The 16,991-nt window shown below is 55.6% G+C and overlaps 2 protein-coding genes across 4 annotated transcripts in view; one reads left to right on the top strand and one right to left on the bottom strand.

Moving 5' to 3' along the window:
* Positions 1-9,578, top strand: part of ERI3 (ERI1 exoribonuclease family member 3) — a 131,230-nt gene extending 121,652 nt beyond the window's left edge. For both annotated transcript variants that reach the window (XM_066192696.1, XM_066192697.1), the window contains exon 8: positions 8,002-9,578. In XM_066192696.1, the coding sequence (XP_066048793.1) occupies positions 8,002-8,084 (83 nt within the window). In that variant the 3' untranslated portion in view covers positions 8,085-9,578. The remainder of the gene's footprint in view (positions 1-8,001) is intronic.
* Positions 9,579-12,543: 2,965 nt separating this feature from the next.
* DMAP1 (DNA methyltransferase 1 associated protein 1) overlaps positions 12,544-16,991 on the bottom strand; it is a 31,681-nt gene continuing 27,233 nt past the window's right edge. For both annotated transcript variants that reach the window (XM_066192694.1, XM_066192695.1), the window contains one exon: positions 12,544-16,516. In XM_066192694.1, the coding sequence (XP_066048791.1) occupies positions 16,170-16,516 (347 nt within the window). In that variant the 3' untranslated portion in view covers positions 12,544-16,169. The remainder of the gene's footprint in view (positions 16,517-16,991) is intronic.

Genomic DNA, 16,991 nt, shown 5'->3' with positions numbered 1-16,991 from the left:
TTGCTCCTGTGGTATTTTTGAGCTTAGCGCTGCTCACAAGGTGACACAGGGATTTTACTGCTCTGGGGTACCCAGGACTGGCTGAGCAACAAAGCTGAGAGCTGCGGGGGCTGATTTGGGGCTGAAGAGTACAAAAAGACAAGTACAATTCAGAAATCAGGTAAGGATCCTGTAACAGCAGGATGCTGCCATGAGCCACCAAGGGAGGGAGCAGTCTTCTTCAGGTTACAGTTTGGATTGCATAATCTTGGGGAAGATGTGCTTTACCCACAGAGATGTGGGAGACTGGTGAGAGGCTTGGATTCAGCTAGGTGACTTTAACCACCAAACTTGAGGCTGAGTTTGGAGGCTTGTCATGCTGGGCTCCAGAGCAGGGTTGGCTCCTGTGCCGGGAGGTCTGTCCCCACTGCCCTGAGCACCGTGCAGGCTGTGTGCAGCCCTCGAGGTCACGGCAGAGGCTGCGCCATGGGGCTGGTGGAACGGAGACCTCCCTGGCCTGCCACAAGGGCGCCGGTGGCTGGAGACCGTGCTCCGGAGCGGGCCGGCCATCGGGATGTGCTCCCCTCCGGCTCGGCCGGCTCGGCGGTTGTCTGTCACTCGGTGGGATTATGAGTAGTGAGTGTAATGCATCGGCGTATGAATAGGGTTGTCTGGCTGATGGTGATGTATCGTTTTTCATTACTGCCTCTCAAGCCCTCCCTGCTTCACGTGTGGAAATTCTATTTATTCCCTAATTTGTAAAAATTCCCTCCTTATCTGATACCAATCAGGGAGGGGTAATTGGCTCTCCAGGGCTAGCGGCTGGGGTCCTGATGAAGAGATATGTGTGTCTGCTCTGGCTGTCCAGGCACCCTGCCCTGCTGCACCAGCGACACGGGCCACAATTAATAATGATTTGCAAATGGCAGACAAGCAATAACGCAGAAAGATGTCCAGCCAGCCTCCTGCCCGCCCCTTAATTTCCTTCTGTAATATAAATGGCAAAGGAACGAAAATCCAGCGCTATAAATTCTGAAATTAGTTATTCACTGTAATAAATGGTTCCCTTTTTGGTGCATGGTCCTCCCCATCCCTCTCCCCTGACCCCCCCCACTTCCTCCTCCCCTCCCAGCCCCCTTGCCTGCTACCTACTTCATTTGAGTCCTAATATGCAAATGCTGTAATTTAACGGGATGGTGAAGTTGATTTTCATGTTAACTTAATTACTTTGATTTATGAAGGGCTGGGATGTAGACACAGCTCCATCCCTACCCACCTCCCACCCTCACCCCTCTGCAGTCCTGCTGACCTGCTGCCTCTCTTCCCTTTTCTTCCCTTGGCTCAGTCCTCTTTTCCTCTTCTTCCCAAGTTTAGTGTTTTATTAGCTGCCTTTAAGTGGACATAAGTCCTCGCGACAATCGCATGATGCGGAGGACAAATTCCCCGTCCTGCCTTGTTTAATCGTGCCTGGATAATGGATGTATAATTGACTCATTTGAATGCTTTTGCCTACAGGAGTGCAGAGCATTAAATGTTTGATTGCCTTAATTTCCAAACAGATCATTATCCCCTTCTTACCCGCTCTTAATAAACACTTTATGAGGATTTTTTTTGTAAAGGAAAAAAATCTCCACTCCTCGTACTTCTCTGAAGTGATAAACTCTAATTAAGTCTAATATTTAAAAATATGGTAATGGTGACTTGTTTGAATAAGTGGCCTGCATTTCCATAATTTCATTATTACGTAAAACACGCTAATTATTTGAAGTGTGCTTATTACTAAAAGAGAAATCTCCTTCTAATAAAGATGAAATTGGCTTTTTTCCCTGTATTGCTGTGCATGCCGCTCCTCTTCTCTCCTGGACGGTGAGTGGCCACAGCCAGGAGCGGGGTGATGGCAGCATTCGCTTTGTTTGCTCAGGGAAGGCTGCCAGTCAGGGGATGCTGGATGTGCAGGGACAGGCACAGAGGCTGAAGGACAAGCTGAGGTCTCTGTCCACCCTGTGTCACCCTTGGCCCCAGCAGCATTGGTGCCCTTTGGGCTCATGGGCTCCAGGAGTTGTTGGGAACATTGCAAGACAACTCAGACCCTGCTGCCCATTCCCCCCAGCAGGGATGCCCCAGCTGTCACAGTTTGCCCGCATGGCATCGCCTGCGCCAGGCTATCCAGCAGCCTGTGGAGCTGGAAGGTGTCTCAGCAGCCAGGTGCAGAGGACCCAGCCACCCAGCACTGCCTTGGGAGGGGGCCAGCATGGTGGGTGCATGATGGGAAGAGTGGTTCCCAGTGCAGAGGACAGGAGGAAGCATCCTGTCTCCCACAGGGTGACAGTGGCCAGCCTGGGTGGGAGAAAGAAAAGTGCCCAAGGCAGCAGGTTTATGGTCAAGACTGGTCCCCTTTTGCTGCACTTCCTACTGACCTGGGAACTGCCAGAGATGGGCCCTTCCTGCTCCAGTGTCCCTTCTGGGGTAAACGGGATTTTGAGGTCTTGCTGACCCCAGTGTGCAGGGGGTGGGACAGGCATCCTGTCCCCATGGGAGAGACACAGGTTAAGGGAGGATGAGTATGAATTGTGTCCAGCCCCTCTTCAGAGCCTGTGCGGGTGCTTTGTGGCGGGGCAGGCAGGGAGGCACTGGGATGAAGTCAATATAAAACTAATTTTCTTTTCTTCATGAAGAAATGAGGTGTGTGGCAGTAACGTAATTGCAGATAATGAGGTAAGTTATTCTTAATATTCTGCACGTCGCTGTCAGCTCCACCTAATATACCTGCTGGCTGTGCAGGGCATGCAGAGCCCCTTGCCCCATGCGCAGGATTATGAGGCCATTAATTTGGGAGCAGCTCGGCAGGACCATCCCTGGTGTCCCTGTGGATCCCTGGGAGCTGGGGGCACTTGGTTCTGACACGTCCTTGCGCCACTATGGATTGTCCTGGTGTCCCCACCTTGCCCAGCATGTCATGGTGGGCATGGATTCAGATCAGACACAAACTCCCTCCTAGCTCCAGTGTGGACAGGGTGAGTGACACAAGGGCCTGGCTCTGTGTGCTGGGAAAATGCTGTCACTCCCTGCCCCGACAGTGACATTCCTGTTCACAGGGAACAGCACAGCCCACTGTGGGGACTCAGCACCCAGTGCTCCCATTATTCATTTTTGGGGACGCCAGCAGAAGTGCCAGACTGAGTGAGATCTCTGAGGTCTGTACGGCTGCCACCACTCACAAGGCCACCTGCTGTCACCCGGGGGTGGTGGTGGGGAGGCTCCGGCTGGCGGTGGCCGGGCGGTCCTGTTTCTGCTTTGCAGGGAGCTGTTATACAAAGGCAGCAGTGATATTATTCATTAACAGTAATCTGCCATTAGAACATTGACAAATGGCCCCTCGGCGCCTGAGCATCAGTTCTGGTACAGCCCATAAAGCATGGGGACAGTTTAAATATGGACCTGCTCAGCTCGGGCCGGGGGTGATCCGTCTTCCCGGCCATAGCACAGGTGCGGTGGGGTTGCCTCCAAATGGGCCCCTTTGGGGGGGGCCCTGCAGTCCCTGACCACCCACAGCCCACTGGGGCAGCTGCTGGGATGGAAAAGCTCCCTCCTTGCTCCCGGAGTGTCTTGGCCCACTGCACGGCGGTTGCAGCAGTGCTCAGCCCCCTGAGCCCCCATGGTGGAGGTATCTGTGTGGTTTGATCCTGTTGGGAGGTGGGAGTGGTGGGAGAAATGCTGGCAGGTCAGCACACATAGGGATGCAGTCTCTACCCTTCTCCCCAGTGCCTGGGCTGGGTGTGGAGGTGATGCTCTGCTGGAGTGAGCATTGCTGCTCCTGGCAGCCCGATCCAGCAGCACAGATTCCTGCTGATGAAATCCTTGAGCTCGTGCTGGGTTCGCAGCAGTGCCGCCATGCAGTGGCTGGCAGGAGGGCACACGTGAGGCAGTCGGCCCAGCGCCATGGCCTGGGGGCTTTCTGCTTCCGTCTCAGCAGAGGAGTGCAATGGGAATGTCTGTGCCCCTCCAAGGACAAGGCAGCCAATGATTCTGAACAGCCACAAACTCCAGCCTAAACTAGGAGAGGGTCCTGCGGCCCCTTATGTGTGCATGTGTCGCTGTCCTTAGGCTGTCACTGCAGCAAGAGCTTGGCAGGATGCGGAGAGGCCTGAAACGAGGGTGTCGAGGCAGTGCGGTGTCACAGTGGGTAATGCTGAAACACGTGGGGCAGGAGAGTTAAAACCTGGTGGGCTAAGCCAGCCAGGGTGAGTGGAGGCTGGGGTGTCACATTACCCCACACTGCACTGGCAGCTGGACCAAAGGAGAGTCCCAGAGGTAGCCAGCCCTGGAACCCAGCACCTCAGGGCAACCCCAGCCATCCTGGGCCACTGCACGGAGACATGGGGCGATGCTGGGAAGCAGCACAGCAAGGTGAGGGGCAGGGAGGCAGGGCAGAGCCACTGCTCTGTTTGCATGAGGCAGGATAACCCCAGGCTGACCCCTTTCACACACACCGCACAACACCCCTAAATCAATTGCATCTTATTATTACAATATCAATATACAATATTCCTACAATAACACCATTGATTTTCTACTCAGAGGCTGCACCTAAGTCTGTTTTAAAGAGGAGGGAGTTAATAGTGCCCTCATTAAAAATCTATAGATTACCCCCCACCCCCAAAAAAAGAAAAAGCAGTTTATATTCATTAGGGCTATTGAATATAAAGTAATATGTTTGTGTAGGACATTGGAGTAATGTGATAATCCGTCCGCATATCAGGGAGAAATCCACTTAGCAACCCTGTCAGCTTGACAAGAAAAATGTGCCCATAAAGTCGGGAATACATTGAGGGAGTGAGCGGGAGGAGAGCGGGGGCGCGCGTGCGTGTGCGCGCCTGTGCAGAGCCATGCTGGCCATCAGCGTGGGACCACCTTCACCCCAGCACCCTGCCCAGCCTTGGAACACAGGTGTGCACCCCTCAGGCCCCTGGAAGTGTCTGGGATTGGGACACGCCAGGTGTGCCGGGATGGGGATCAAGTTGGGGGCTCCACAACCTGACAGCCCCCCCAGCCCCAGGTAGGGTCACCAGATGGGACAGGTTGGTGCGGGCCAGCCTGGCTGCTGGGGCAGCACTGCCACAGCCATGTGCCCCCCAGGGAGAGCTGGGCTGGGTGGGGGCTACAGGGTGGGCAGGGCTGCCTGTGCCCTCCTGCCAGCCTCAGACTCTGCTTGTCCCCTGCCCCGTGGTCATCTTTGCGATGGATTAAGCACTGAAAAGCGGCAGAGCAATCCCGGTCGCGCTCTCTTAGGCTGTCAATTGCCATTTTTGTAATAGAAATTCCTTTCACAAGGTAACGACGGCCAGATTTAGAGGATTTCATATTGTTAATAATTCCCCAAACAGCCATCTGACTGTGTTGTTTTAAAAGCCGCTTAGTTTTTTGCTTTGGAGTTTATGAAAATCTCCCACTCTAATATCCCGAGAGCCAGGCTATAATTGTGTTATTAAATCAATCGGAGCGGATTACATTGTAAAATCAATAGATGGCTGTAATTGCATATTAGAAAGTTGTTCTGCTGTTGTTGATTTTTTTTTACATGGATAATTATAATAAGCGTGTTTACCTTAGCGCTGATTTGGAATGAGTCTCACTAAATGACGTATGACGAGGTTGGCACACTCGCTGCCAGGGGCCATGGCATCGTTTGGGACAGCAAGGACAGCACTGGTGGCATGGGCATGTGGGTGGCACTGACCCAGCAGGGTCCCACCAGTTTTGCAAGGTGGCAGCTCAGAGTTCAGAGTGTCTCCAGTGCTGGCACCCGGCAACAGAGCACACTGGGGTTTTGGGGAGGCAGATGATGCGGTGCAGCACGCAGACAGTGGTCCCAGATGGTGTCCCCAGGGACCAGCTTGGGAGTCCCAGGAAGTGCCGTGGGGTCTCACTGCCCGTCCGGCAGCTGCCCAGGTCTCTGTGCAGTTACCCCTCAGCAATATGGAGCGATAGTCAAGCCCCAGTGCCCGCTCCAGTTCAGGGCAATGCTGCAGGCTGTGAGGCTGGCAGTGGGACACCTGGAGCTGCGCTTTCACATGCAAACTGCTCACTTGCCACCCACCTGCCACAGCTCCAGGACTTGCTTTGCTGCTACTTTTTGGGGGTACCAGGCCAGGGCTGGCTGGGTGGAGGTATTTTGGCCACAGACAGTTGCACTCCTCTTACCTCTGTTTCCCCAGCTTTGAAGCCACTATTGCTACCCTGTTAGATCCCACTGACAGCTGGCTCCAAGGGCTGAGGGCTTTCCAAGGGGCTCAGTTGTCCGGGGGATGAGATGGAGCAGGTGATCCTAAGGACAGTTGAGTGGATCACCTGAGTGGGAACAAGTGACAGCAGCAGGAGCTGGCATTGTGGCTTGGCTGGGCAGGACACCAGTCACCTCCAGGGGCCTTATGCAGCCATCAGTGTCACCTTGGGCAGCAGAGAGGAGGACAAAGGCACAGAGAGACGGGCTTGCCTCTGCCCCCCGTGCCAGCCAGTGGGCTGGGGACCCCCTTCCTTTGTTGGGCTGTCCTCATGCCCAGCTGCTGTCCCCTGTCTGGCACACGAGTGACAGGAAGGGGTGTCATGAGAGGGTCTCAGGGGACACTCCAGAGGCACGTGGCACTGATGGGGACATTACCTCTTTGCACTGCCAGTCATCAGCCAGGGGGGTCCCTGGCAGCTCATGGCAGCCTCTCGGGGAGCTGTGCATGGGGCAAGTCCTGAACCTCCAACAGATGCTGGGGGCAGGCAGTGGCTTTCCCAGTGGGTCACTGGGCACAGCGGGGCTGGGCAGCGCTGCTGGTCTGGCCGGGACCATCCAGGAGGCCGGGCAGCCCCATCCCTGCAGGCAGATGCCTGGCAGCAGGACAGCGCTGCCCGGCTGCAGGGGGCCCTCAATCCGGCACGCGGCACTGTCAGCAGGCAGCCTGCTGTCTCCTAGACAGTGAAATATGGCCACAATTAGCCCGGATACAGTTCAATTATGATAAACAGCGTTTGCACCCTTTAAGCTGTGATTAAAAGGCCTCCTCCCGTTGATAGAGAGACCTAATTTCACATTATTATCGCTGTAGCTTGATTATAAAGCACTCCCTGGATTTACAGTTGGGAGATGGATGTGGAGGCTTCTTTATCATTTACACATCAGTAATGATGCAGCCTTCCCTCCACCACAACATCCATCCAGCAGCGGCGGGGAGAGGGGGGCCTTGCCTGCACCCCCCTCCTGGGGCACCCTCTCCCCATGTCAGCCAGGCCCCGCTGCCACACGCAAGTGGGCAAAGTCACCCTTACGGTAACAGCTTGATAAATGGGCGGGCGGTAATGAAATGGAGACATCAAGGCGTGGGGCGAGGAAGAAAGAGTGGTAATCGGAACGAGTGGAGCTGTCCCGAAACGGAGGGGAGCGGGAAGAAGGATCGCCTCTGCGCCGTGTGCTGTCAAGGGAGAAATTACACATTTACTCTTGCTTTTTCTTAAGGAGACGGCCCTCATAGATCAAAACATGGATTTACAAGCCAATTTTCAACATGAAATATAGACACTAGGAATCAATTTAAGCCCAGCTTCTATTTTAGCAAACGGTGCCTGAGTTTAGTCCCAGGTAAATAACACCAGAGCCTTCCACCTTCCCATCTTGCTGCTCTACCACAGCCCAGCACCAGGAGTGGCTGTGGCTTCCCATCCCAGCCACCTGCCACTTGTCAAACTCTGGTCGGTGGGCACAGGGAGGCCCCACGGGCTGGCTCTGCTGGGGACATGGATGACCCCGACCTTCAGGTGCGGGGCAGGGATCCATCTCAGCGCAGCATTGGGTCATGCTGGGATGCAGGTGGCCAGTGCTGAGACTGGGAACTCTGCAATCATACCACATCACTGCAAGGTCCTTGGGACAGAGTACCTGGACTGGTGAGGACACAGGCCCTGCATGGGATTCGGAACTTGCTCCATCTCCTGTTAGGATCATGCCTCTAACCCAGTATCTCTGTGCTTTCTCCTCAGATGACTGCAAGAACATTGCCAACATCATGAAGACACTGGCCCATAGAGGCTTCATCTTCAAGCAGACCTCCAAACCTTTTTGATCCCCGAGGCAAGCCAGGCAAGGGCTGCATGCGCCCGGTGCCGGCGAGGCGGGGAGGACGGGCTCCAGCATTAAAAAAAAACCGGCAACCGAGGCCAGAGGAACCGACACAAAAAAAATCTCAATTTCAGCTGTTAACTCCAGTAGAGGTTGTATATATGGGAAGGCAAATCTGTGTAGACCTGATGTGACTCCCTCTCTGGGCTGCTCCGGACATTATGCCATGCTAGCGGACAGCCGCGTAGGGCGCTTGCACCACATTTTAGACTTGTAGTTCGTTCTTTTTCTTTGGCTCCTGATTTCCGTCCCTCCCTCCATATCCCACCCCGTCCTCCCTCTCCCACCCCGTAGCCAGAGCATCCCCCATCTCCACCCTGGCATGGGCCATACCCACCTTCCCTTCTTCTTTCTCTTCTCTGGTTTTATGTTTTCAGGCCTCAACGGCTGCTGCAGCGATGCTGGTGTGTGCCTGCACTCAGGCAGCACTCACGGAGGCTCAGCGTGTCGAGACGGCCCCTCGCCCTCCCCGCCAGCTCCCCCCGCCTCTCCCCTGAGCGCCTTTTCCCCTTTTTGAGTCAACACTAACCCCTCTCTGACTCCTGTATGTGACAAACGCGATCCGTCTCTTTATGTTCAAGGTGAAGTGCCTGTATTCTCCGCTGCAGAGCCCCTGGCAGCCCCACCCTGGGCTGCAGGGCCCCGGAGGGCTCCCTTCAGTGAGGCAGGGGCCCAGCGGACAGGCGGGCGGCAGGAGGGAGGTGACAGTGTCCGCATGGAGCCCCGTCCCGTCCCCGTTCCGTCTGCTCGTGCCTCTTGCGGGGCTGGGTGGGATGCCCAGCCCTGCCTCGTCCCCGCCGATCAATTCCAGCTCCATAGGGGACAGGCCCGCCACAGCACCGTGTCCGTGTCCGGTGGTGGACGTGCCAGCGCGCGCTGGCCCCTGGCCCACAGGTACCTGAGCGGGGGAGCTGCAAATTGCCCCAGGCCCCTGAGTGTGCTCCCCGCCAACCTCCCTCGGTTCCGAGCTGAGGCTCAGCCCCCCACGTGCCCACGTGCTGTGCCCCTCACAGGTCCCCGCGGACGCTCAGCAGCAGCTGGCTTGTTGCCTGAGAGAGTTGCCGAGCACATCCCCTCCGGCTGGGTGGGCTCCCGGCTGGCCAGGGCGGTTGGGGGGAGCCGTGGGGCGGGCTGAGGGCGCACGTCCTCTCAGTGTCACCCAGCCCCAGGGCCCTGCTGAACGGAGCCCTCGTCCGGGCACTGACCTGCAGGGAGGCTGCAGCCCCAGGCCCGTGCGTGCATGGCCTGGAGCGAAGCCGGTGACGGCAGCCAGAAGGGCAATACAGGCACTGAACTTGGCGGTACATGACTGCATGGTGTGTGGTGTTCCAGTTAAACCAACCGATAATGCAACCCCAGCATTTTCATTGTCTAGTTATTCCAATCCTTGCTGTAAATGTGCCACATGAATAAAGTTTGGGGGTAAAGGAGCCCAGGCTGTGCCCATGCATGTGCAAGTTTGTATGGGGGGCAGAGGCAGGGGAGTGCCACCTGGATAGGTGGGAGTAGGATGCTCCCTGGGGTATGGCACATCCATGCTCCCCATAAAAGGCAAGGGTTTTGGCTGTGAAAGGGCGGTCAAGGTTCCCTGCTGCTGGGAGCACTGCCCCACTCTCCAGCCTGGGCACTGTGGGTGGGCAACAGCCCCACCACCACCTCGGGTTTGCTTGTGCCCCGAGGCAGCTCTGCCCTGAGGATCCCACCAGTCCGTCACAGCCGGGCCTTATCCATGGGTGGACCCCACGCAGTTTTCTGCCCAGTGCAGGGTGACAGCCACCACTGCATCCCACTGGCACCTGTCACCTCCCCCTGTAGCCTGGCACGTTGTACCCACACAGCCGCCACTGCATTTGGAGCATCTTGGCTACTAAGTGGAGCCAGTGTGGCTCTGCTGGGCCCTGGGACACCCGCTCTGCCCTGGCCAGCTGAGCCAGCACGAGTGCAGCACTGTGGGGTGCAGGAACCACCACTGCATCCAGGTGCCCAAGGAACCTGCCTTGTGCCAGAGTGCCCCTGGGTGACAGGGATGCAAGTATCCAGCTAGCAGCGAGTGGGCAGCTCCCAGAGGGCAGGGGCAGTCCAGCCCACTTGCTCTGTGCAAAGGTCACAGGGGTTTTACCAGTTCCCTCTGTGTAGCCCCTGATCAGCTTTATTGACCCTTTTTCGATGGGAGTTGTCTAATTAGTTTTTTATGAAAACTAAGAACTTGGCCTTTGCCCTCTACTCCTGCAGGCGAGAATGTGTCTCAGAGGACATTGCCACGGTGGATCGATGATGGCCAGTTACACTTGGAAGGCAGGTGTAGGGGACACAGAGTGGGCAGGTGGGCAGCAGCCCAGAGCAGAGGACACAGCCAGGGCCACCCGTGCCCACAGTGGGCAGCACATAAACCCAGACTCCCATTGTGATGCCTCAGCCCCTCCAAGGCCTTGCAAAACATGAGTCGCAGGGACCAGGGGCCCCTCCCACCACAGACCGAAAAGCCTTGGGCGGGGCAGGAGGAACTCCACTGACAGTGAGCGCTGGGGACAACAGGAGTGTTTCCAGCAGGGGCAGCCCCTCACTCAGGCAAGGCAGCACTTGCAGGTGTCAGGCACACAAGAGTTACTGGAAGAGAGCAGCTGTACAAGGGCTGGGCACGTGGGATGCTGGAAGGAACTCTCCAGGCCTGGTGTGGGCAGCACAAGGAGCAGCCTGGCTCAGAACATGGAAGCCTCCAAGACAGCAGGGGCTGCAGCAACTCCAGCTGTCAGCTGGTGACTGAGGCAGACAGGCTTAGGGACAGCCAGCAGCTCCCAGGAGGATCAGTGGCACCCAGCCTGCCTGGGACAGGGGTGAGACAGCTCCATGCACCAGGGCTAGTGGCCACAAGGCAGCCATGGGTGGCCTGGGGCAGAGCCTTGCACATCCCTGGGGTCGCTCTCCAGCACCTGCTTCAATTGCCTGGAGGTTGCACTGCTCCAGAGGTCAGATGGGGTTGGGACTACAGCGCTGGGCAGGGCAGAGCTCCCACTTTTCTCTGGAGCGCTGTGATGTTTGCCCCAGTAAGGCCCCTGTCCTGTCCGTGGGTGCAAGCAGCCAGCTGTCCCTAGGGGCTCCAGGACAGCCAGCACTGCCCCAGCACCTCCTCATCCTCACCCTGCACAGACTGCTTATGGCTTCTTCACATTCTTGATGGAGAAGGCTCTGGAGGCCAACTTCCTTCACTTTCTCTGCTCCAAAAGGGAGACAGGAAAGAAATGCCAGGAACAGCAGGTGGGAGCACTTGCGTTGTGGCAAACACATCCACCTGTCCTGGAGCTAGTCCCAGGGCTTCAGCAGCACTCCAAGGCAGTGCCAAATGGACTACACTGCCTGGCTGAAGGCAGAGCAGGTCTTTGCATGACAGGAGAGATAGAGCCGATCCAGCAGTTACAAGGGGGTGGGATGGCAACCTCACGGGGGATGTTACCTCTCTGACATGAACAGGGCTTTGGGATTGTCAGGAGGAAGGGGTTGAGCTCTGCAAGAACTTGGTGGCCCCAGGAGCCCTGACCAAACCAGCACCAAGCCTTAAGGAGCAGGACACTGAGAGAAGGGCAGAAGAACTCGGTGCTATGGGCAGCTGTGCCAGGGATGCTTGACATGGGACAGGAAATGCTCCTCTGCCATCCAGACCTGCTGTGATGTGGCCCAGGAGCAGATCAGAAGGCTGACAGAAAAAACCCACCCCTTTTCTGGGCAGTGCACACCAATACACCTGAACGAGGCTGGCAGGTTCTGGGGAGCTCCCCTTCACAGAGAAGGTTCAGGGCTGCACCCAGCCCTAGGAAAGCCAGGGCCACTGTCACCAAGTGGGACATTCCCCCCAGCCCCAGCACTGCACTGCAGTGAGACTGTGCCAGGTGCCACACAGACCCTCTGCCCACGGCCGTGGCAGGGTCAGCACCCAGGGCTGGGCCGTGTGTGTGGGGTGCCCCAGGCACGGCACAGCTACCAGGTACCCGTGTGCCGGGTGCTGCAGGGACAGAAACGCCAGAGCCCCGGGTCCCCACGGCACAAGGCGCTGCGGGCAGTGGCACAGGCAGCGCTGCACTGGCACAGTGACTGCAGTCTGGTGCCTGCCGTGCCCAGCCCCGCAGCCCTCCCCTGTTCCCACAGGTCTGCAGAGCCACTCCCCAGCCCACAAGCGCCCTGGGGATGGATAAGGCAGCAGGGACCCGTTCTCCAGAGCGAGCCAGGCCTGCCCAGCCCGGCTCCTGCAGCCCCACCGGCCCCGTGCGCGTCTGCTCCCGGTGGCAGAGCACGTCGTGGGAGGCCCCGCTGCCTCCCCTGGCGGGAAGCGGCCCCCAGTTCCCGCCGGGCAGACGGCAAACAGAGCATGGAATTTGCACGGCTGAAAGTTAAATACAACACACACACGGATTTCGTCAGAGGCCCTGGCACCGCTGCCTTCACGGGATCCGATTAACGGGGAAATAAAAGGGCCAGAGAACCCACACAGCAGAGTGAGCAGATGCCCTATAAAAATCAAATACAGGGTAATCAAGGGGACCGAAAGGTACATTTAAAAAAACAAAAACCCACCCTGGAAACAAAGGAGCTGGGCTTTGTGGCTTTCCTGGGAGGGCTGCAGAATTAATGGGGAAGAGCACATGTGTTTGATAATCTTTATATGGCAAAAGACCCATCCTTCAAATATGTCACAAATTCATATTAATCACCTTCCTATTGCCTTCCGTGGCACAGCTATTCCAGTTGCCTCGGGCAAAATTGGGAACTGTCTGGTTAAAAAAAATGTTTTACATTATAATTTACAAGAGCTTACAAGTCTAGTTTCTTTTAATGGAAAGAACGATTAAAAAAAAGAGAAGAATATATATACACCCTGGTATATATACACTATATATATTAAAATATATATATATAAAAGACAGATATTGTAACTCCATCTGGAAAGAGAGAATGTTTGATCTTAACAATGTAACTTCTAGCTTTCAAACAGGCTCAGAAAACAAGAAGTCAGCAGGAGTTCAGATAAAGGAAGCTTAAAAGTCAAATAATTCTGACTCTGAACCCGAGACTTCTTAGACTCAAGGTCCTTTCCTTTACCCATTAATGGGCTGACTTGTGAGCTCAGGAACAAAGTGCTGCAATGTGAGGATTTCTGAGAGTCACTCATTACAGATCACTGAGTGGAGTCTGAGTTGCGGAAATCAAAGGATCCAATCTGGAGTAACTGGCTGAACTTCTGCTTGGAACTAATTTGTTCCGAGTTCGGCTCACCTTTCACCTCCCGAAGGCCCCGAGTAAAGTCCCTACCGGGGTCAGCCTCAAACAGCACTGGAGGGATCCCAGCTCAGCTTTAATGGTCAGCGATGGGCACTGCAGTCCCTGGGAGAGGGTGGACAGGTAGCCAGGGTAGGAGAAAAATGGTGGACACAGCAGGGCAGGACAGCACCAGGCTTCCCACTCCCCCATGGGCTCTGAAACAGATGCCTCTCCAGCCTGGCTAACACAGCCTGCTGACATGTCCCCCATCCCCACTGCTGGCCAAGCAGGGTGGTGGCAGACAGGTGCTGACAAAACCAGTATCTCAAAAGACCCTAGTGTGCCTTTGCCCATTCATTCCAATTCCTGGAAAGGAATCCAGGCATGCCAGGCAGCACTCAAGAGTCAGGACTCCTAGTCCTATTCCTGGCTTTGCCACGCACTCCCTCCAACATCTGGAACAAGACACTTCTGTCCAGGGAAACAAATCTGGCTTCAGGGGAGCAGCTGGTTTGGAGGCTGAACTAATCCATGCTTAATCCAACATGTAGAGTGCCATGGACGGGCAGTGCTAGACAGCACAAAGGGATTCTCCAACTCAGAGGAATTTGAAGGAGGGAGACTGAATGATTTCCCCAAAGGCCCTGGCAGCTCAGCGGCAAAGCACACGCTTGAACTCAGGAGTTCAAGGCTGGCATGGCAGGGTTCAATCACTGCAGCAGGATATGGGCAGGTGTTATGGCCATGCACCCACAGCAGCAGGAGGCAAGGGAAGGAATGGCCATCAAAAAGCACCACTGTGCTCCAGAGCTGCTTGTTCCCACCACCAGCCACACTGCTGCCCTGCTGCCAGCACCCTGGGGCGGGGACAAAGCGCGGTGCTTCCACAGGCTGCTTCCTCAGCATCGTGTCCTGGCCCTGCTGTCCCCACCATGGCCTGGGACACCTTGGGGCCATTGCTGTGCAGCGTGGGGACACATGCATGCACCCACCAGCCGTCCCCCTTCTCAGCGCTGACCAAGCCCAACAATCTTCCAGAGGCAAATTTCAGCCATGATGCTGGACAAGAGGCACTGGAGCTGCATCTGCCAGCTCCAGGCAGGGCAGGGAGGATCACCAGGACATGACCTCTACTCAGCTCAGCCTATCTTTGGAAAAGCTGGCTGTGGGCTTCAGGGTGTGGATCTCTCCCACCACCACACAGCCCAACAACCGTAGAAAGGTTCAGGGCAAGCACAGTGCCAGGCACTGCCTGACTCTCCGAACATATCTGAACCAGGCAGAACGTGGTACAGCAGCCCCATTCTCTTCCTCTCCATAATACCCCTCCAGCTGGGATGTAATTTCCGCCCCCCTCAAAAGGTAGCAAAAACTGGTCACAGTGTGAATGTGCTTGACCTTTTGTCTTGGACTAATCTAATTGTGTCGTCTTTGTGTAATCAGCCGGTAAAGGTCAGTGCTGTATTTAACATGGGGGCCCTTTAGGTACTGAATTTGCCTTGCAGTGAATTAACTTGATTATATTTCTTTCAAATATGTCAGAGACCAGGTCAGTTTAACCCCCTCTGTGCTGCCTGGGCCCATGCCTTTGTTTCCAATTCCAGGAGGTGGCACGGAGGAACGATGTGGCCAGAAACACATGCATGGGCTCCCTCCTCTTGCAGTTATGGCCACCATCACCATCTCTCCCACCTTCCCAACAAGCCAGTTCTCAAGGGAGACCAAGTGTACTGTAAATCAGCCCGAAAAGTTTGCAAACCAGGACACTCCAGACCGCAGGGAGGGAGGGGTGAGATTCCAGATTGAATGCAGTAGGGAAAAAATAATAATAATTCAAAAGACTCCTTTACAAACATGAACCTGTCTCAGTGGAACTCTTCCTTACGACTCAACATTGTCACAATCAAATAGGACATTACTCAAGTCCAGGTTAACGTGTCGCCTCTGCCGTTGACAGATAAGGTGTTCTCCATATCCTGCAATACATTATACATTTTAGAAAGTAAAGGTCTGTGCCACTACCAGGGGCAGTGCGTCAGAGGCGTCGGGGATGCCACGGTGTGGAGATGGGCAGCTTTCATCAGGCAGTTCAGCTCAGCTGTGCCAGGGGACTGCACAGAGGGGAAAGCAGCCTCAGCTGATCCCCAGGCTTACCCTTGACCCTGAGGCAGTGGTGAGGGGCTGGGCAGCCTGCCCTCCTGGAGAGAGGGAGGAGAGGCCGGTGATTCACATCCTGCAGAGGTACATGCACAGGACATTGCCACAGGGCTTGCACTGGAAGAAGCCCTAGGCCTGGCTTTTCTTTCTTGGCACTGGAAGTAGGGTATAAAAACCCTCCTTTGCTCTTCAAACACCTCTCTCCTTCCCAAGCCTCCTGCTCCAGGCAGGGCTACTGCTTGACTCCAGGGTCTTGGGCAGGTCATGTCTCATCACCTGAAGACTGCTTTCCCCAATCGCTTCCCTCTGCTGAGCAACCCTTACAAAGCTGTGTCTAGAGGGAAAATGCCTCAGGCTTGCAGCTGTACTGTTGCTGCCTTCGAACAAGCTCTCATCACCCAAAGCCTCACCGCTTTGGTCCACGGTGGCACCCACACCAAGCCATCTGCCTGCATGCAGGATGTAGAAAGCCCTGCTGACCCCACCTGTAGCACCAAGAACACTGTCCAGCACAGGAGACAAGCCCAGAGAGCAGCACTGGGACTTGGGGGGGAACAGGCGTGTTCTGCTCCCTTGGACGCGCATGCCTGGAGGGAGAGCAGGGCAGCATCCCCAGCGCTTGTCAGGGCATCTGCGTCGGAGACCTGAGTGCGCCCTGTTCTGCCCCCCCGACCTTCCTTCTCACCGAGTTGGGGGTCAGTGGTGCTCCTACTACATCAATGATCTGGTCCTTGGTATCTCCCTTGCCCTCCTCGATGCTGAGCCCTGTCTGGCCATCTGGATGGGCGCCTTCCACGCTGAGGGGGCCGATGCTCCCAGCTTTGGCCAGGGCCTCGTAGCGGTGCCGTAACATCTGCAGCTCATACTCGCAGTTGGCAAAGGCTTGTTTCAGCTCGTACAGCAGCACCAGGTCGCTCCGCAGCTCGTTGAACATCTGCACAATCTCCTCTGTGGGCATAGGGTTGAGATCTAAGGAGAGAAACACCCCCTGTTAAACACCCAGACCTACAACCCTACAATGAAAAATCCCTATAAAGGTCTCGGCTGCTCTTTCATTCCCACAAAGATACACCAGGAGTCCTGTTCCAATCACATGGATCAGTAGCAACTGGTATTCCCAAGGGCTGCACACCTATTTTTCAGGCTGTCCTTTGGTTCTGACCAAGGATTAAGGGTGAACCTGCAAAGTCCAGGACTCAGAAAGTGAAGGATGATGGAAGACCACATGATTGAACCTTGCCACCCACCAGGTCACATGAAGGGAGCTCTGCCTTACAGAGAGATTGGATCAACACTGCTGCAAAGGGCAGAAGAGCTCCTGCTGTTCCCTACACCTTCACCAACAACAGGTGGACAGGCTGAGCTCCACTGCCGCTCTTATTGCTCCTCCCAGGGCAAGTCCAAGACAGAGAACTGCTCTACTGCTGTTTTACAGACCTGTCTG

This window comes from Chamaea fasciata, unplaced genomic scaffold (assembly GCF_029207755.1).
Source record: "Chamaea fasciata isolate MVZ Bird 193981 ecotype frontalis unplaced genomic scaffold, bChaFas1.0.hap1 SCAF_10, whole genome shotgun sequence".
NCBI lineage: Eukaryota > Metazoa > Chordata > Aves > Passeriformes > Sylviidae > Chamaea > Chamaea fasciata.
The sequence above is the reverse complement of the archived record's forward strand: the minus strand, read 5'-3'. Positions and strand labels throughout refer to the sequence as shown.